The 20,618-nt window shown below is 57.2% G+C and overlaps 1 protein-coding gene across 23 annotated transcripts in view; it reads left to right on the plus strand.

Moving 5' to 3' along the window:
* The window catches only part of LRRFIP1 (LRR binding FLII interacting protein 1), a 111,497-nt gene that overhangs the window by 83,587 nt on the left and 7,292 nt on the right, over positions 1-20,618 (plus strand). For 18 of the 23 annotated variants that reach the window (XM_053919259.2, XM_053919260.2, XM_053919261.2 and 15 more), the window contains 9 exons: positions 2,687-2,722; positions 3,164-3,289; positions 4,583-4,654; positions 6,697-6,867; positions 8,800-8,892; positions 9,924-10,016; positions 11,118-11,210; positions 12,464-12,605; positions 14,908-17,745. In XM_053919259.2, coding sequence (XP_053775234.1) covers positions 2,687-2,722; positions 3,164-3,289; positions 4,583-4,654; positions 6,697-6,867; positions 8,800-8,892; positions 9,924-10,016; positions 11,118-11,210; positions 12,464-12,605; positions 14,908-16,541 — 2,460 coding nt within the window. In that variant the 3' untranslated portion in view covers positions 16,542-17,745. Of the gene's footprint in view, positions 1-2,686; positions 2,723-3,163; positions 3,290-4,582; positions 4,655-6,696; positions 6,868-8,799; positions 8,893-9,923; positions 10,017-11,117; positions 11,211-12,463; positions 12,606-14,907; positions 17,746-20,618 lie in introns of those variants that run through there. The other 5 variants (XM_053919274.2, XM_053919276.2, XM_053919277.2 and 2 more) reach the window with 3 other exon arrangements.

Genomic DNA, 20,618 nt, shown 5'->3' on the forward strand with positions numbered 1-20,618 from the left:
CATCCGCACCACGACCGGGAATCGAACCCGCCACCTTTTGGTGCACTGGACTGTGCTCCAACCAACCGAGCCACCTGCACAGGGCCCTTTAAAACTCGTTTTCAGATTAAAGAGAGGACTGTGGTTTGGGTTCTTCTCCCTCCTTATTTGAGAACTACGGGAGCAGTCTTTATGGGGCGAGTGGAACGATGCAGAGCCAAGTGTGTTAAAGCCGCACGAGACCCAAGCTCGGCTCGGCGTGCATTCTGTCTCATCGTCCTTGCAAGAAATGCTACCCAAAACATGGGGTCCTTCTTTTGCGGGGACGGGTGTCTTTATGGGTGGACGCAGTACTTCTGGAGCTTCGTGTCCCTGCTGCTGATGACCAGGCAGGAAAGCTGCCCTTTCAACCACGAAGCAAGGCGCAGCAGGCTCCTTGCGGGAGCTCGATCGATGGCTGTTAAACGGGACCTTGTCATTCCACGAAGGGTGAAATGACCCTCTTTCTTTTCATCTCGTTAACATTTGTTCTGCAAACCAGCTCGTTCTGGGGAATGAAGGTCGTAGGCCCAGGAGGTTTAATGAGTTGATTTCCGGCAGACCAGGCGACAGACAGTTAGCTTTTCCTTAGTTATTTGAAATTCTCGGGAACATTCTTGGTCCCAGGCTGAGAGAAGGCCCACGCCCGAAGGGCTAAAGTCACCACGGCTCAGAACACGGGTGCGGGGCGGTGAGACAGAACCCTCTCGACACCAGAGTATCAGGGTGCATCGACGTGGCACGCGCAGCAGAAAGAACCACGATGCTGGGTGTGCACCTCTACGCGGGCAGGCAGTGCCGTGCACAGCTGGAGCGCCAGCCCCCTGTTACGGGATGCGGCTGCACTGCCCGGGGGGGAGGGCGCCTGCGGGACACACAGGCCTGCTCTGGTCATTGGAAGACAGCAGGCAGAGGGCACATGGGCCACAGGGTGCTCCAAGCAGAGGGAGCACCAGGACCGCAGGCCCCACCCAGGGGCTAATGTGGGAGTGGGGCCAGCCTGCCCTCGGGCGCAGCCCCTGGCCTGAGGGATGTGACCTCCACTCTCATTTGCTCTCCTGCTCATAGGAGGCTAAGGAGACTGTCAGAGGAGAGCAGAGAGTTCTCCGAAGGCCCCAGCGTGGGTGGCTGGGTGAGACCAGGTGCCTTGGCAGCCAGAGCCTGGGTTGGACTTGAACCTGGTCGTCCTGAGCGGAGAGCTGGTCTGGGATCGCCTCCTTTCGGAGAAACGGAGTACGTTGTCCGGTTCTGTGACCCCTTCGGGTGGCTGATTAGCTGTCACACTTCGCTGCATCATTTTCATGGTCCCCTCAGAGAGGCAGTTGAAGGTGCAAGTTTGGAGAAGAGCAGGTGGCAGTGATCGAGCCTTCTTGGTGGGGACTGGACGGCACGGGCCCGGGGCGGTCGTCTTTACGGGACATCGCCCCCTGGCCGTGCCGACCGGGGCTTGGCCCGCATCCATCTGCTGCCCCGTGAACGACGTCACCTCACCGTGCAGGCAGTTGCGCCGCTGCGGGGGTTTCTCAGCCTGCAGTGTGCACCAGCTGTGGGGCAACGTGCAGGGGTGGCCGCGAGTCCCGGGTCACCGATGAGCTGACTGACTCAGGTGCGCTCTGCCCTGGTCAGTGCATCCGTGGAAGACCCTCTGAGCCACAGGAGGCAGGAGAGAGGCGCAATGAGATGGCTTTTCCGGGAGAGCGTGGAGAAAGCGGGGCACAGGGTATTCCCGTCCTCTGTGAGCCTCCCAACAGCCTATGGAAATGAGCCCTCAAGGAACCAAGGGAGGAAAAGAGAAAGAAAAGAAAAAAAACCAAAATGCAATTTCATTGCTCAAAGAAAGAAGTAGCACCCTGGCCAGCGCGGCCCCTTGCCGAGACCCCCTCGCCACACAGGGTGTCCCGGGGTTGGGGTCACGCAGCGTTGTGGCTGCTCTGGGTCCCCACGAGGCCCCCACCTGCCAAAGGGAGACGCCAAGCCTCAGAGACACATCCAGGCAGCAAAGATGAGAAAAGCCAAATTCTTGGGGTCCCACTTTTCACCCAGCAAAGTCTCCTGTACCTTCGGCTGCCGCCCCCGCCCCCCAACCAGCCTCCCATGTCTGGCACTCTTCCAAAGATGCTTAAACCAGAGTCTCGCACGACCCAGTCACTCGTGAGAAGTAGGAAAGGTTACAAGCAGCTCGCTGCTTTCTCTGGCTGCCCAGGCCGAGTTCAGGGAGAGTCGAAATTAAAACTCCTGCGGTTGCACCTGCAGCCCCCAGGCCCCCTGGGGTTCTGGCTCTCTAATCACAGTCACGCAGAGGGCAGACAGGCGTGGAGTGTGCCGTCCCCTGCCCCACGACGTCAGGAATCTGTAAAGCCAACCTCTGCAAACGAGTTCACTGACAAGTCCCCATTTCGGGCCTTTGTCTGACCGCGCAGCTCTGACGTCCTCGTGTTCCTGGGGAACTCTGGGAGCTGAGATGCCCCAAGGGACCTGCCTAGCTCTCTGAGCTGCTGCAGGCCGGCTGGACCCGCCCCGCCCCGCAGGGGCATGCCAGCGGGTGTTGTGGGCAAAGCGGATTTTAAATCGCAAAGGACGCTCTTGTGTTATTTTATTGTCACCCTCCCCCTGTGTCCGGAGGCCCATTTAGTGCTTACATGTGACATTTGTGCACTTTCCTCTGCAGGTTGAAGAGAGACCAGAAAAAGACTTCAGCGAAAAGGTGAGGAATTCTGCAAGCCTTCATATCACGTCATTGGTGCACCTCGTGGGTCCCGGCATTTAGGGGTAAAACTGACAAGAGAATATGTTGCTTGATCTTTGGTAAAGACCTTCACCGGTGAGTGAGCAGAACCAGCATGCGGCCCACAAGCCAGCGTCACAGCCTTGGGGAGGGTCCCCAGGGGTCACTTCCACTGCGTGTGTTAAGCCTCCAGAACAGGGGAAGGGTTGACCCTGACCCAACCGTGGAGCTTGAGGGGAATCCAGACAGGCTCCCCAGCCCGCACGGCCCCCCAGTGCGACCCCCTCTATACTGCTCTCCGCAAGCTCACGGAAGGCGTTCCAGGTAGGAAGCTGGATTCAGGCGAAGGTGGCACGACAGCAGATGTGTGGGTAATGTGGGTTTTTTCTGAAACTATGTTTGGTCCTTGTCTCACTCCAGGGGTCCCGTAACCTGCCCAGCCTGTCTGCAGCCACCCTGGCATCGCTGGGTGGCACCTCCACTCGGAGGGGAAGCGGGGACACCTCCGTCTCCGTGGACACCGAGGCGTCCATGAGGGAAATCAAGGTAACACCCCCTGGCCACGTGGGGCCCTTCAGGAAAGTCTGTCTTCCAGGGGGACGAGGTTTCATTCCCAACGCTCCAGCTCTTTCCTCCCCGGCCCGTCCCCCCTGTGTCCCGCGGACAGGTGTTCCAGTACCACCAAGGCTCAGCTCAGATTTGGCCTCCCCCAGGGAGCTGGCCCTGACTGCCCGCCCCAGCAGGACGCCCCCCAGCCCTGGGGCCCACCTGTGTCCACACTCACCAAACCGCGTGAAGGCGCTGGGCCACTCTGCCCACCTGCCCTCTGCACTCTCTGTCCGTTCCTCCTCTCCATCGTCCACCTGCCGTGGCGTCTGAGTGGTTTTTTCCTCTCCCTCTGGAATGTGGACTCTGTTCTGTCACATCCCGGACACTCGCGGCCCCAGAGCGGAGTGCGGCTCTGCTGGTGAAAGTAGCTGCGTCCGAAGAGGAGGCCCTGCGAAATGGGGGGCGGGCTCTAGAGCGTGTGCCCCCTGGGAGCAGAGGGAGGCGCCTCAGGGGTCAGACGTGGCTTCATTTACAGAACACTTTCTAATATTCAAGCCGGTGAAGGAGGATGAGCCTCCACCATGGGCCCGTTTGCCGGGGAGGCCGGAGAAGGGGCTCAGCGTCGGCAGGGCGCCCAGGTCCCCGCGGAGGTGCCCTCCGACGCCTGTGCTGTGAGAGCACGTTCTGACTGTTGTCCCTCAACAGCCCCACGCACTGTCCACACAGCTCTGTTCACTCCTTCGAGGCCGAGTCTGCCGAGGCCCGGATCCACCACCGCGCCGAGGCTGTGAGCGCCGTTCTTTGGTGCAGCGAGCCTTAGGGAGTGCCTGGCTCCCAAGGACGCTGGGCACCAGGGATGTGGCAGCAGGGACAGGCAGAGCGAGACCGGGGCCTGTGAGGCCCGGCCCAGCCCTGCGACGTCTCTCTCTCCCGGCTTGCTTTGCCAGCACGATGTAGGGACTGCAGGAGCGAGAGAACCTCCAACCAGGAGGGACGTTTCTTGTTCCGCTTCCGGCAGCTCTTCTGCCTGTTTTATAAAACTGCCAAAATATCATACAAGAGAGACCTCAATGTTACAGAAATCGTGGGAATATATCATGAGACACACCCAACTTTTAATCTTCGTAACATGGAAATTTCTCTTTTTTTCCTGGCACTTCGCAAAAGCCGAGGGAAGCCCTGCTCCGACTACTAAGGGCGGGCCAGGCACCGGATGGCCCGGAGCCACCCCCTGTCCCCACAGGCCTGTCCGTCCCCGACGTCACTCGCCTGTCTTGCCCTTTCCCCCAGGAACTCCATGAGCTCAAGGACCAGATTCAGGATGTGGAAGGCAGATACATTCAGGGGCTGAAGGAGATGAAGGTGCCGGTGTGCGGAGTGTGGGCTCACAATACTAACCCAGCTGGCCGTGAAGGACCCAAAGGGGGCGGGCGCTCAGCATGCATGCTAACCCTGCAGACGCCCAGGCCCCCCGTGGTGGGAGAGCTAGCGTGCGGCGTGCACGCAGCGTACCCCCGCGCAGCCTTCAAACCACAAAAAACCCACTAACGCGATTCCCGATGCACGTCTCGTCCTCACACAGCCTCCCTCCCCCGGCCAGAACCAAGAGCTGCGGAACACTCAGGAAGGGTGTTCGGCGTTCTTGGCCTCCCTCAGCAGCCTCATGCACAGTGCCTCCTGCCGCATGTGTCCCCAAACACCTGATGTCTGCAGTGACACTGCTGCAAGGCCGTGCTTTGGGATGCTGAGAGGGGTGCAGGTTTTAGCGCAGTACTAACAGCAGTGGTGTCTGAATGCACTCCTGTGTTGGGTTTGCTGGAGCGAATGTACACCGCTCTTGGGAGGCGGAAACTGCGCTATGCCAGCCGGGACATTCGGTCGCCATTCCTCGGTGGCGAGGCGGTCGGGCTGCACTCTGTCTTCACGGGGCAGCGGTGGCAGACCACGGCTGTAGCCTTTCACTGCCCCTAGCTCCCCAGATAGTCTGAGTTCCTGTCACAGGGGCGCCGAAGCAGGGGACAGATCACATGGCTCGTCGCTGTTGTCGTTGTCACCTCTTTTTAAAAAGGGGAGAAATGAGCACGCTGGATTTTAACCCACGGGAGACAGGAGCCTGTGGTGCAGGCGGCAGCCACGCCCCTCCCTGCCCGAGTCGGTGCCTGGCTCACAAGTGCAGGTGGGACCGCACCAGGCCCCGGGAAGCCTGGGACACCCGTCCAGCAGCACCTGCCCTTCTGTAGCTGTGGGTGGTTTGTACCCGGGACTCTGCTCTCTCTTCCGGAGCTGCTTCCCCGATCTGTTTCGGGACCTGAACGCCACTGTGCTCTCCCTGTGGCCTGACCTGTGGGGGTGCAGGCCAGGTGGGGCCACGTGGACTTTGCAGGCCCCTGTCCCTTCGAAGGGATGACGGTTGTCTTTCCAGAGCCTGCCCACCGAGGCCTGTGCCCCTTGTGTAGTTGTTCTCCTGGGGGTTGAGAATGCAAAGCTCCACCTACCTCTTTCCTGGTCCCTGAGGTAGGCAGGCCTGGCAGCTCGCGGCAGGGCCCGGTTCTCCCCGCCCTCCTGCTGGCTCTGTGCCCAGTTCTGGTCACTTGTCGGGAGGGGTTACTTCGGAAACCTGTTGAGCAGCCTGACCCACTACACCCAGCCCCCGGGTTGTGGGGTCAGGGCTGGACCACTGTGACCAGAACCCTTCCCGCCAGGTGTGTCCCTTGTCCTTGTGGCTGTTGATTTTCTTTGTCCCTCTGCACAGTGAGTAACCGATTTTCTGAGTGAGGAGAATTCGGTCAAATTGAAAAGGACGAATTTCTTAGCTTTTGCAATTGCTGTGGTTTCTATTTTGATTCATGTATTCGAAGAATTAAAGTCTAAATTTAGGGCTGAGTTTTTTGTTTTTAAGAATACAGAACTAGCCCTGGCTGGTGTGGCTCAGTGTATGGAGCACCGGCCTGTGAACCGAAAGGTTGCCGGTTCGATTCCCAGTCAGGGCACATGCCTGGGCTGTGAGCCAGGTCCCCAGTTGGGGGCGTGAGAGAGGCAACAGATGGATGTATCTCTCACACATCCATGTTTCTCTCCCTCTTTCTCCTCTCTCTAAAAATGAATAAATAAATAAAATCTTTACCAAAAAAGAATGCTGAGCTGGCCCTGGCCCGGCAGCTCAGCTGGTTAGAGCGTCATCCCAATACACCAAGGCCGCGGTTCAGTCCCCATGCAGGGCACACGCAAGAGTCAACCCATGAACGCGTCAATGAGTGGAACAACGAGTCGGTGTTTCTCTCTCTGTCCCTCTCTCTGCCTTCCTCTCTCTCCCTCTCAAATCAATTTTAAAAAAAAGAATGCCGAACTACTCTTTATTTGTGTTTTCTTACTACAATTTCCAAACTGTGGCCCAATTCCCGCAGGACTCACTGGCAGAAGTCGAAGAGAAGTATAAGAAAGCCATGGTGTCCAACGCCCAGCTGGACAACGAGAAGACGAACTACATGTACCAGGTGGACACCCTGAAAGACGCACTGCTGGAGCTCGAAGAGCAGCTGGCAGAGTCTCGGCGGCAGTACGAGGAGAAAAACAAGGTGAGCTTGGCCATGGTGAAGAACGGCAGAGGAGTGTACGAACGGAAAGAGACGGGGGTGAGGGGGGTGTCTTCTGGGCTCCACGAAGTTATCAGCTTTTTAAAAAATAATGTCTATTTTTTAGTTTTCAATGTCTGTGTGCATTTAACAACGATTCTCCACTTGTGTAGGAAGCCCAGACCTCTGAGAAGCACGCTATGCCCTTTGCCCAGGGACTTCCGATACTGATGTGCAAATTTCCATAGTAAAGTAGAGGTTATGTTACTAGGAGAACATTTGCGTGTTCCGTGTAAGGTAAAGTGAGAACCGTGGAAACACCCGCCTACAAAAGAAGCAGCTCCAACCAGGCATGATTGGGTGCTTTGGGGTCTTCCTGTGCAGACCCGTTTCCTGGTTTTTATTTTCTTATCCCTTAACACTGTAGACAAACAGCCAGCTGCAGGTATCAAAGATTATAAGAAAATTATATTGATTTATTTTCTACTTATTGGGAAATGCACACTTACTGCAATGAAGAACTAAATATTTCTCTTAAGCCCAGAGAAGGCTGGCGTCTTACTCGGGCTCCCGTTACGAAGCGCTGGAATTAGTGTGATTTACGGCATCGGCGCGCAGCACGGGCACGCGCTCAGGTTCATGGCAGCAGACTGGCCCTGTGATCCGCCGCGTTCACCACCCACAGAACAAGGGGTCCTTAACGTTCGCGTTTTGGGGAATTAGTTGGTTCCTCAAACCCTCGAACATTGTCCACTTTTCCAAATTTGCTGAGATAAACAGAATATTTAATTACTGCATGTCGTTATCTTGGGAAAAAACGAAACAAAAACAAAAAACCTGGCTCTGTGCTGTAAATCCCAAGGGCTGAGTCAAGGTTCCGTGGCCAACTCCAAGCCCCGTGCCCCGCCCCTGGTTGCTGTGCAATTGAGTCAAACGCTCGCGGGAAGGCCCCTGACACCGGAGCTCTGGAGGAAAGAGAGGAGAAGCCTCTCGCGAGGCCCGAGGTCCCGTTGGGATGAACGAAGGAGCAGAGAGCTGTTCTGACCCCAACTCAGGGGGAGGGGTCTGTAAAGGGTCCTTAATAATCTTCAAGTGGCCTCATGTGGGCATCAGGGGGCCAGGGACCCTCCAATCTAATTCCACAGAAGTTGGGTCGTCCTGGAATGTTGTCCCAAGGAGGAGACCGTGGGCCAAGCAAAGCCCGAGAGACACACCCTTGTCACAGCTAGGGGGGACCAGTGGCCCCAAACTTCAGAAGTGGATGAGCAGAAGCAAAGTCCGATCCCTTCTGAAGTAACCCAGCTGTCAGGCCCGGGGAAGACGGCCCCTGAGCTGCTGGCAGTTACCAGACCGTCACTGGGGACGGCGCTGCTGGGCAGGGCTGAGCGGGGGGACCAGAGAGCCGCATTGCCGGGTCTCTGGGGCAAGTCTCGTGCAGGAGGGGTCCGACGCTGCCCCACCTTCTCGGTTTTGTCCCTGGAGCGTGGCGTTTGCCCAGCCACTGTTGACGACACAGGCCTGCCAGAGTGGACACGTTTTCGCCCCTTTTGTCCCAAAGAGTGTTTCCTTGTCATATTTCACAATTGGGCATGATTTTAGCCCAAGTCCTTTGCAAACCTGCCTCCTCACTCGGGCCGGCAGCACAGCCAGCTCCATGGAGTCGGCAGATACCCTGACAGGGGCCCTTCCTGGGGCGTCACCCACCAGAGGGGAGCCGAGAACTGCCACAGGCTCCCCCAGCTGCCCCGACTGTGCAGTAAACCACAGGGCGTCTTCTAGAAAGTCCAGAGAAATGAGTTCATGGTGTCGTAAGGGCCTGGGACGCTGTGCTGGCGTGGTCGCAGGTAATTCGTTCGGAGGCAGAGGGGAGTCGCGGGAACGGGAGCCTGAACTTGAACGATGCACCTGAGTGCTCTGCTCTGCCCCTCCTTGCAGGAGTTCGAGCGGGAGAAGCACGCCCACGGGCTGCTGCGCTTTCAGCTTGAGGAGATGAAGGCCGCCCTGCAGCAGAGAGAGGAGATGCTCCAGGTGGGTAGCTGGCCCTGTGTCTCTGGTGTGTGTGTGTGTGTGTGTGTGTGTGTGTGTGTGTGTGTGTGAGAGAGAGAGAGAGAGAGAGAGAGAGAGAGAGAGAGAGAGAGAGAGAGAGACAGACTTAGGAGCATTTGGCTGGTTCATTACTAAAGTCACAGGGCTTCTGGAAAATTGGGCGCCTAGGCTAATTCTCCTTGTGACTTTCCACGGCAAAAGGGCCCTTGTGATGGGAGATGTCCTGGGTTTTCTGGGTGGGCCCCGTGTGTCACGGGGCCCTAACAGAAGGGAGGTGGAGAGTCAAAGGCAGGAGAAGGGATGTGACAACAGAAGCAGGTGTCAGAGCAACAGGAGGAGGGGCCATGAGCCAGGGAATCGGGCACCTCTAGAAGCTACCAGAACTTTCTCCGTGGGACCCCCCGGAAAAACCCCCAGGCCTGCCCACACCTTGACCTCCGTCCGCAAGGCCCACCGGGGCTCCTGAGCTCCAGCGCCAGGAGAGTGCGCCAGTGGTGTTCGGGCCGCAGAACGCGTGCTCACTGGTTTCCGTGGCAACAGAAAGCGTACAGGGTTGACTTTTACCTTTTTAATTTTTTTTAATCCTCCCCCAAGGAGGGGGCAGGGAGGGAGAGAGAAACATGGATCAGTTGCCTCCCATTCCTTCCCTGACCAGGGACTGGGGACCAGGGACCGAACCCGCCACCTTTTGGTGGACGGGACGATGCTCCGACCACCTGAGCCACCCGGCCAGGGCCCCAGGGTTTTTAACCTTGTTAACTTGATCCGAACTTGAGTGCCTCTCAGTAAGAATTTCACCCAGTGGGGTTCTTTCTGCCCTTCTGGGGTGGGGAGCAGGACCCAGAGAAAGGGTCGCCTTCAAAAATGAGCTCTGGAGCATGAGCGAGTGTACTCCTGCATCCCCGGGCCTGCCAGCTGGAGGACAGCGCTCAGCCGGCCAGTGTGGTCAGCACTTTGACTTCTTCCTGCTTAATCCTTTATCTGCTTTCTTTCCATCTGTCCCTGTTCTTCAGGAAATCCGGCAGCTGCAGCAGAAACAGGCGAGCTATGTCAGGGAGATTTCTGACCTTCAGGAAACGATAGAGTGGAAGGACAAAAAGATAGGGGTAGGACTCGTGAGTCTTTGAGAGTCTGTTCAGAGGGGCCGCTGGCGTAGCTGGTGTGTTGCTTGCGGAGTCTCTGGCTTGCTTGGACGAGTGTGCATGCGGCCCCCACCTGAGGCAAGCTCAGTCATGCAGCGCATCCATGCCAGCCTTCCCGAAGCGATGCTGACTCTGGATGGGAAGCTGGCGTCCAGCATGGCGAGTCTCCTTAGGTCAGCGTGAGCTGGGCTCTCCAATGCCCTGTGAGCTGCCTGGGGCTCATGGAGACCGCCCCCACAACGAGGGAGGCCCTCGGGCAGCTCTGGTGTGTGGGTTTCCCTGCCCGTCCTGCCTGGGCCTTTTCTCAAGGGGTTCCAGGAAGCTTCGAGGCAGCAAGGGCTGTGCCGCACGTCACCCCAGCTTGAAATCTCCCCAGAGGGCCCTCAGACCTCCTCCCTCTCACCCACCTGCAGGGAGGGGTGAGGAGGAGGGAGGAAGGGACCCCTCACAGTAACGGCTGTGCTTCCTGACTCTGGCTTCCAAAACGTGGAGACCCAGGACACCACGTAGCCGAGACACCCGAGTGTGTCCTCGGGGGGTTGACAGCGTGATGCCGCCCTTGTCCTCTCTCCCGTGTGCTCACCCGCTCACGCAGGGCCTGTGCACGTGCATGCCTGTTTGCTTCAGGGCCCCTTCCTGTTCACCTGTGCCAGCAGCCTCCGGGAAGCCGCATGGGGAAGCAGCCTGGATCGCTGACATAGTTGTCACTGGGCTTCCGCGGCATTTCTTCCTGCTCTGTGTTTACCCCGCATTCAAATGGGGGGCCCGTGGCCCCTGCTGATTTGCTGACACGGCTGTGAAACCCAGATAAGCTGGACCATGATGCTGATGAAGCCCTCCCACTGCCTTCCGGGGCTCATGTCCTCGGGGGAGCACAGGCGGCTGCATTTCCTGGCTGAAGAAGAGTTTGTCACTGGCGTCTTGTTTGTATCTTCAAGCACATGCTCTCTCTAATGCCCCGACTGTCGGCGTTCTGCCTAGCAGGAGCCGCCTGCTTAGTCCGCTTCCGAAGTCCGCCGCTGACCTATGCGACTCCTCTCTCTCTTTGCTCTGCCGCACGCTCAGGCCCTAGAGAGACAGAAAGAGTTCTTTGACTCCGTCAGGAGTGAGCGAGACGATCTCAGAGAAGAAGTAGGCGTGCTGAAAGAGGAAGTAAAGGTAGGGCCCGTGGACAGACAAGAGGGAAAGTTCCGGCGACGGCCGCGCGCTCTGGGGTGCTCAGGGGCGTGTCCGCCTGTGGGCCGGCGTTGCTTCCTTTCGCGTCGCTGGCTGTGGCTCTATTGATAAAGGCAACTCTAGGATGAAGTGTCACCGAAGAGACATGGAAAGCGAGCCCGGGTTCCACGGGGTCTGCCCATGACCTTCAGATGTTCCCAGACTATTGGAGCTAGAAAGCGACTCTGATTTCCCAGAGGTTTCCATCCTCATCAGTCAACTCCCCGGGCCCCAACTCGGCGTTAGAGAAGCACGTGTGTTCTCTGAAAGGCTCAACCGCGAGGGCTTCTCCCGCTGAACAGGGGGCGGGGGCGGCTCCTGCCGGCTGCACTGGTACACCCACGGGGTTGTTGGAAGGTCGCGCTCCGTCTGGGCCGGGGCTGGGACGCTTCGGCCACTGTTTGGGCACCAAGTCCAGAAACCCAGCACCCAGTGCGGGGGTCAGAGCTCTGGGTGGGCTGTGCACCCTGGAGGAGGCAGGGCTGAGGCAGGGCATGGCCATGGGCAGATATGTCCTATACAGTCAACGGACATATCCGTGTGGCTGCTTATTTCCAGGGGTCAAGGCCAGCATGGTTGAACCAGAGGGAGCAGGCTTAGGGCACAGGTCCGGCAGACTCACCCCCAGAGCTGAGAGTGCATTGTTAGGGCTCCCTCCCAGCACAAGCGAGGGAGCTGGGGCGGCGGAGGGCCGGGAAGGAGTCGTCTGTGGTCAGGGGGACCCTGCAGTCATGACGTGCAGTTGTGAGGGGGAATATCCCAGCCATCCTGACCCCTTGTCCACCCCACCTCTCAGATCAGAACACACACACGGTCCTTTCTTTGTCTCTGTGGCTCTTTTCCAAGAGCGCGGCCCAGGCTTGAAAAGCCAGGGTCATCCCCGGGCTTGCTCGAGGCCTCCCGTCGTGGCACCTGCAGCCTCAGCCCCAGTCCCAAGGGTCCCCACCGAAAGTGCCTGGTCGCCGGCACATGAGGATAGGGTGGGGACCCGAGCAGGGACGCTTCCTTGCCGGACGTGCCCCGGAGGGGTGGGTGTTGGTAGAACCTGCACAAGGGTGGTACCTCGCTCTTCCTGACGCTGCCAAATTTTCCTCTGCACCAGGAAACATAGCTTTCCTTGGAATTATTATTAATAAAAGAGAGCGTAACCTAGTATCACTCGGCAAGTATTACAACGAGCCTGTTTTTGTCCCCAGAAACATGGGATCCTCCTAAACTCGGAGGTGACTACCAATGGAGAGGCTTCAGACACTCTGACGAGCGTTGGACACCGAGGTCCCACCAAGACGACGAAGGAAGAGCTGAACACCCTCCAGGCGACCGGGGACGGGCCCCTAGGTAAGTCCTTGTTTTCCTCTGGACCCTGTCACCATCCAGCCAGCATCGAGTCACCTCCCACGCACTGTCAGAGTCCTACTCATCCTCACTGGCCATTAACAGCCGCACAGCATGCCCCGCGCTCTGTCTCGTCATGGACGTGCCCCGCCCCACGGTGTGCCCACCCACGCATGCCATCTGGCCTGCCTCCCCGTCAGGGCTCCCCACTGACGCTGCGGGTGCTGAGTGAGACTGTGGGTGCCAGAAAATTGCCTCGAGGTTAGGCGACAGTTTTGGCTGTTCGGTTTTCCCCAGACATGTGCCAAGTGTGGCTTTTAACCCCGTTGCAGAGCTGTCAAAGGTCGGAACAGCGGAGGCTGTGAGTCCAGTTAGCCGACCGCATCTGCAAGCCGAGTGGCGCCTGCTGTCAGCACTCGGGCAGGAGGGCTCGTGGACAGGGGGTGGAGGCCAGGACACAGGGTGCCGCGGTTGCCTTCCTCCACGTAGCACTTGAGAGGGGCAGGCAGCCCTGGGCGGCGAGCAAGGGACGGGCCCCAGGTGTTGGTGTGGGCGGTGTGGAGGGCACGCCACGCCATGCCAGCGAGTCTGAGTGTGCCCGTCCCTCCGGCCATGGTGGCGTTTCTCTGGGAGTTGTATCTTTGCTTCTGAAAGGGCACACACTGGGGGTCCCAGGAGATGGCGGGGATGTCCAAAAGACCCACCGACCGCTGTTTGTCCTCGTGCTTGGCCTGGGGAGGAGCCTGCAGAACCTGCTGGCCATGCAGCCCGAAGCTGCCCCCGTATCTGAGGCCACCCTGGCCACTGGCCGCCAGCGTGTCCCGGCTTTACGGGGAGGCTGGAGTCAGGCCAGGCCGCGGTGTCCTGTCCCTGGGAGGGTGACCGTCCCACCTCTCGTTCTTTATGGAAATGCAGAGACCCCAGCTTGCTCCCCAGGCTCCCTCCCTGCAGAGGCTCCCTGCCCTCACACCCACGTGGCAGCTGGCGTTTGCTCTCTCTGCTCTCGTGCAAACACGCTTTGTGAATCTTCGGTGGTCGTTGTCAGACACTTGAAGAACCAGAAATGTCAGTTTTGTAGGTGGCCTCCATATGGGGGTCTTCCCAATATTTACATTCATTTTTTAATGTTTTTTAAAAGGTTTTATTTATTTAGTCTTAGATAGAGGGAAAGAGAGGGAGAAAGACAGGGAAAGAAACATCACTGTGTGGTTGCCTCTCGAGCGCCCCCTACTGGGGACCTGCCCTGCAACCCAGGCTTGTGCCCTGACTGGGAATCAAACTGGCGACCCTTTGGTTTACAGGCCGGAGCTCAATCCACTGAGCCACTCCAGCCGGGGCTGCATATTTATTTTTTAATTTATGTATATGATATTGTATTAATATAAAATGTCCATTGTATAACATGCACTCATAGACATTTTTAAAGGGCAAAGCAAAACTAACTAACCTCCCTTGCTTTCCCTGCGATAAGTGCACCCCTGGGGAGACCCCCGGGTCGACCCCCAGGCCCCGGCTTCACCAGCCTTTGCCCTGCAGTGAGGGTACCTCCCACGCTGCGGTTTGTTGGGTGGGAGAATCCAAACTACAACTTCATTCCAAAGCAGTGACAGGTTTGGTCCTTCACGATCGGTCACTCGATGAGTCACTCCGTATTTCGGTAAGTGCTCATCCAGATTTCAGCGTTTGCCTCCCGCTGGGACGCCCTGTTCCGTTCGAATGGGGGCGGAGCGAAGGTATTTAGGGTGCAGGCCGCCTCCTCAGGGGACAGTGATCAGATGGAGGGGGTGGATCTGTTTGGACCTGATACAAGTTATTGCAAAAGTGTCTTCCTTGAGACTGACCGGGAGGCTGTTTCTTAACGCGATTTGGAAGCCGCCCTCGGGGCTGTGTGGTGTGAGTTGTCCCGACGTGCGTTGGGAAGTGAGAACGGGGAACGCGATCCCGTGTCCTTCTCAAACCCCTCATCCCCGAGGGTCCGGCTGCCTGGCCCAGCGCGTGTTCTGCTGGTAACTGCTTAACTTCACTCGAGATGGCACCAGCAGCCCCCTGCCTTGAGGTGGTGGCGCAGGCCTTGGCCGACAGTCTTTGCTGACGCGGTGGCTGCTTGGTGGCACGGGGCTGGTGGAGACTTCGCCCTGGGGACTCTCTGCTGACTCTCTCTCTCTCTCTCTCTCTCTCTCTCTCTCTTTCTGTCTCTTTGGGAACGGGGCCGGGTGGGAACAAGAACGTGTGTCTACGTTGCAATGTGCGTGTTAAGCGGTCACCACATCATGGGGTCCCTTCCGTTTTCTCAATGGTCTTTTAGGAAAAGCCACTGAAGTGGAGGTGAAAAATGAAATTGTGGACAATGTGGGGAAAAGAGAGATCTTGCAGAATACTGAGGAGGACCCCGTAGAGGACGGTGTGGACACAGAGGCCTTACCTCCTGGTGACAGTGCCAAGGACCAGAGACCCTCCGACAACAGTGCCCTCTCCCTAGCAACAGTAGCAAATGCTACAGATGAGGACCAGGGTCAAAGCCAAGTTCTAGCAAACATGTCCATCCTTGAACACACAGAGCAGGTTGGGTCCAGTGAGGTCACAAGCACCCCAGGTGCTGGGGCCGGGGCTTCAGAGTGTTTGAGGGAGCTAGATGGTGACATGTTGGGCCCCGAGGCGGAGCAAGGTGGCTGTGATGCCTTGGATCCCGAAAAGCAAAGTGGAGAATCCACAGAAACACAGGAACAAGAAAAGCAAGATTGTGGAAACAGTTTGGGAGAGGTTAGCTCAGAACCCCACCAGGAACCAGCTCCCTCGCAAATCTCCGAGGTTGACAAGGTGAGCAGCTCCCAGAGCTCGGTGCAGGCAGGGCCCACTGGGTCAGGGGAAGCAGAGGGCACAGTAGCCTCCAGGCCTCCTAGGGGTAGCGTTGACACAGCAAGTCAGGATGACAAATGTGTGGCACATGTCCCCAGAGAGGTGGATGCCAGTACAGGGTGTGGTTTAGAGACAGAGCTCACCAACCAGGTAGCAGCGGAGCCCAGGGAGGCCCCAGCACAGAGCACAGGACTCGGGGGGTGCAGAGATGAAGAAGAGGCGGAGTTTGAGAATGAGAAACCCTCCCAGACAGAAACCCAGACCAGCCCCTCTTCTGCGGCGGCCACACACAGTGTGCAGGAAGCAGCAGGCCCACGCACAGCAGATGCCAAGAGCAAACCCCTAGATGCGAAGGAGCCGGGTGAGGACAGCAACGACCCGCAGGGAGAGGTACTGGATTCGCCTCAGAAGAAGACGAAAAACAAGAAGAAGAAAAACAAGAGGAAGAAGCCGCCAGTAGCCGCAGAAACCCGTACGGATGCGAAGAAAGAGCTGCTGTCTCAGAGCCCAGACCTGAGTGAGGTTCAGGAGGAAGAGCAGGCGCGATTCACTGACGAGAAACCAGGTGCAGAGACAGCAAACGAGGCCTCTGGAAGTCCCAAACGGAACTCGGTAGCAGGAAGCAGGGAGACCCAGGACGTTCCGGAAAGTCCTAACGTGGAGGTGGATGGAAGACTTAACCCCGGAGATGGCGATACAGACACGGAGGTGGGGAAAGTGACCACCAGCCGAGAACAGGCGCTGCCAGAAGGGGACGCCGGTCAGGCCTCAGGCTCCATAGCGGGTGCGGGAGGGCTGGAGGAAGGAGGCGGAACAGACCGTGCTGAAGGAGACAGTGCCACCCCACACAGGCCCCCAGGGGACGCCGACGTGCCCCACAGTGCCCTGCTCGGCGGCCAGCGTCCCTCTGAGGACATCGACAGTGCGAGTCAGGGAGTTAGGGAGGTTTCCGAGAGCCTTAGTCCAGAAAGCGACGGCTTGGCACCCGCAGAAGAGTTGGGGGACTCCTGTTCAGACAGCAGAGAAGAGGCGGAGGGCCGGAGTGAGAGGGACAAAAGCAAAGAAGACTGCACCTTGTCGTAGGTGAGGCTCGCCCGTCAGGTGGAGTGAGAGAGGGGCCACCCGTGACAGCCCCCGAGCGGCCCTTGACGTGGTCCGGCTGCAGGAGGACAGCCGACCACCCCGTTAGCTAGGACCCTGAGTTATAGACTGTTACTTGTAGATTTGTGTGTTGTGAAGGCTAGCACCCAGATCAGGACGAGGGACACATTTGGAGTCGGTGTGAGCTCTAACCGGGAGCACTCCGGCTTATCAGACAGCAGTGCTCTGCTTATAGCCCACACTCACCATCAGCGGAGTCCCACCTGCCTTAAGCTGGTACGCACGTGGATCTTCTTGACCACGTATGTTGCCCTCTAACTGAAACGCCCAAATAGCTTTCTGAGATTCCCACAACAGGAGTGGAATCGATCTTTAAATTCACCTGTCCCACTCAATTACATGTATTTTCTTGTTTGCTTTTGATATGTGCATTACAACCTGTGGGGCGTTTTATGTAAAAAGGAGACGAACAGCCAGACAGCGTGTAGGTCACTGAGTAAGCCCTCGTTTTAGGGATGACGCACGTCTGGAAGCCCTGGGCGTCTTACCTCACATGCAGACTTGTCCTCAGCTCCATGGACCTGAGCTCACAGCGCGTGCGTCTGTTTTGCAGACTTTGACTTCCCGTCACGCCAACCACGTGCCAAAGTCATTTCATACAAAGACTTCTAAACACTGTTTTCTGGAAGAGGTGAATGTTGGCATTGCATTTCCTAGAGTGTTACAGGGTGGGGGGGGGTCACGTCTAAAGTTTATTTTTTTAACCTTAAAGTCACTTCTCTGTCTAATCATTATTCCAAAGAGCAATGGAAGACGGGGCTTGTTATGCCGTGGGAACCACCAGTTAAACTACAATAGGGGGTCTTAAATTGTTCGGGCACTTTTGGTATTTTGATATAAATATTTGCCTTTGTTGTTTGTCCATTTTATTGGAAAATTCTTGTTTTGATCTTCCTGAGCAAAATATGCATTGTCTACATAAAGAAGCATTTTTTTTAATAATTGTAACGTTAAATTTAAAATGATTGTGAAGCAGTGAAAGCACAAGTGGACGAATGCTGTTAGTGCTTGTGGGAGTCTGTGAGCCGCACTGCGGTCGTAGGACACACGCGAAAGGACCAAAGCCTCGCAGTGTTCAAGGCGAATGTGGTGTCATTCGGTCCCAATAAAGACGTTGCCGAGCGTTGCAAGCCTGTGGTTCCGCTCTTTGGGCTGCGCGGATTCCGACCGTGGCTGCTGCGGCACAGCACCCCACCCCTGCGGTAGTGCCCACCTCCAGGGGCCCAGTCCCTGGCGGGGCTCTGGGAGGGGCCACGCCTGATGCCCATTGTCAGTGAGGACTGAACTTCTCTCCTGGCATCCAGACCATCTAGGTGGGGCTGGGGCTGGGCCATCACGGGGACAGGGAGGGGGGCGGGGGGGGGGGCCAAGGAGAGCTTCCGCCACAGCGTCACCTGTGAGCTTAGGGTCCGAGGAGGAGCCCCCATGGAGAACAGCATCCGTGCCGTGTGCCGGGACAGGGGATGCTTTCAAGAGCGTGGTGACGTGGCAGGTGCACATGGCCTTCCTGTGTAAGTGTCCTGAGTGGAGGGTACTGGGGCCACCGTCCTCTGTCCACCTGGGCCACAGGAATAGAGGAAACACAGGAGGCTTGGTAGGGAATCAAGTCCAAGGGTGGAGAGGCGTTTCAGGGGTTTGGCTGATGCCTCGGACCTTGGAAAAGCTGTAGTCACGCTGCAAGGCACACTGGGAAACGGCTTAGCCCTGGGCCCAGACTCACTGGAGGCTGAGGTCCTTAAACCACCGTGCGATTGCTCCCGTCTTTCCCGTGTTGTTTACCGGCACACGCAAGGATGGTATGACACGCTTCACATCCCTCGAGCCAGCCAGCAGCCTCACTTGGTCACTCATTCATTCCACAAATAAATATTTGACCGCTTCCTATATGGGAGGCCCGGTGCCTGTGAGGGAGCAGGTAGGACCCAGTGTCTGGGGAGTTGGGGGGGAGCTGAGAATCGGGCGTGAGCGCCACAGAGAGAAAGGGTTCTGAGCCCTGAGCCGCTTCCTTGTCCTCTCGGTCCGCACTGTGACCATCAGTCCCTCTGGTCCGAGTGGGACAGGATGTCCTAGCCCAGCAAGTGGCTGATGTTCCCAGTGGAGCCCCTTCAACACTCAACACGGGGTGACCGGGGTCCGTGAGGGTGAGGAAGGCATGGAGGTGGACCAGGCATGCGGGGACGATTTCAGGGTCAAAAGAGTCAGAATCAGACAAGAATCCAAAGGTGGCCCGTCCTGCACGTCCCCCGGGGAGCCCAGGCCACGAGCGCCACCATGACGCTGAGCAGAGGAGAAGGGCAGTCACAGTAGCGGGCCCCAGAGCGCCCCTTCTGCAGGCGCAGACAGCCGGGGCCCCTGTTTTCTGTCGAGAGACTCCTGACCTGGGAGAGCCCTGACCCTGCGTGCCGCCGAGGCCACCAGACCAAGGAAGCGGACGCCATGGTGAGAGTTGGTCTGGACGTCCGGGCTCCGGAGCAGAGGAGGGGCTGTGTGTGCGTGCGGGCACGCGTCTGTGTGCATGTTCCCTGCGTGTGCCGGCCACACGCAGGGAAAACTTGTCTTTCGGGAAAAAAACCCTTTCTCTCGTCCCTCTTACACCAGAGAGGACAGTTCTCCAGATGTTCACCTGGAAGGAAGGCCGCGGGGCCGGTGGGGACAGTTCCCATCTGCAGACAGACCCCGGGCCCTGCGAACAGGGGAGAACCGAGCCCTCCGCAGCAACCTGTCGGCACCTGCCTTCCTTTACAGGAAGTGGAGCCGTCCTGCCTGGGCGGCTGGCCCAGGGACCGTGAAGCCAACTGTATAGCCAGACTCAGTCCAGCGAGGAGGTAGTGGGAAAGCCGGGCACTCGGTGGGCTTCTGGAGAGACCTCAGTCTCCCCTTGGTACCTTGGCGAATGTGGACAGGAGGGGACTGTCCCCTGCCCACCGCCCGTGCTTCCTGAGACCAGCACAGGAATGAAAGCTGCACTCCTGATAGGGTGTTGTCACCTGCCAGCTATGTGCCCTGACGGGGCCTCATTTCGCGCCCTGAGAATAGGGTTGGAACCTGCCTTTCAGAGTTGTGGAGAGGGCCAGGTCCAGGCGCAGCACTGAAAGAGTGACCGCTGGATGGCACGGCTGTCACTGGCTGTTGACCTGACCGTGCCCTGGGTGAGCTAGGTGGCAACGTGAGGCCACAGGAAAGCAGCCAGCGGGCTCGGAGAATTCCAGCACGAGCTCAGTGGCCCACGGACTGGCCGTAAGCCTTGGCTGTTCGTGTCTCGTTCCACGGGCCTCTGAAAGGTGCGCTGGAAACATTGTGCGAATTCAGTATAAAAACAAGATTTTTTAAAAACGTAAGCTTTACCAGTATTGCTAAAACACTTTCATTACCACCTCATGTTCTTCTCACTGTTAAATCCCTAAATTTGAGACATTGTCACTTCAACTACTCTGACGACTTCTTTCCGAATGTAGTCACGGGGACTTTGAACGGGTGGCGTGCTTGTGAACTGGGTGTTTTAGAGCGACGGTGAGCGGCACCCGCCGTGAGCACAGGGCGGCGACGGGCTCGAGGTGCTCTTGTTAACAGTTACAGTAAGTATATTACTGACTGGGCGCCAGCCAGTCAACGAATTAGAACACCGATTTTTAAAGCTCTAAAAATGTGCTCATTTTCTTCCTATCAAATAATCTTGCTTCTTTCTTGTTTCCATCGTCTTAAAACTATTAAGTTTTAATCTTCTTTAATTCCACTTTAAAATTTCTCTTCCTTAAAAGTTTCATTTCTTTCTCTCTCTTTCATTTTCTTGCTATGAGTCTAAAGGTTAGATTATGCTTATTTTTTTTCCTAAGGCTATTATTACATTCTAACACTTGCTTTGTTACTCACTATCCAGAGCATTTGAAGTCTCCTAACAGAAAAGTAGTTTAAAAAGTTGTCCAATGCCTACGGGAGCTCCGAGACCACTTTCTGACACACTCAGCACTTCTCGTGGTTTTGTGTGTAGGAATGTGAAAT

Source organism: Desmodus rotundus, chromosome 2 (genome assembly GCF_022682495.2).
Source record: "Desmodus rotundus isolate HL8 chromosome 2, HLdesRot8A.1, whole genome shotgun sequence".
Taxonomy (NCBI): domain Eukaryota; kingdom Metazoa; phylum Chordata; class Mammalia; order Chiroptera; family Phyllostomidae; genus Desmodus; species Desmodus rotundus.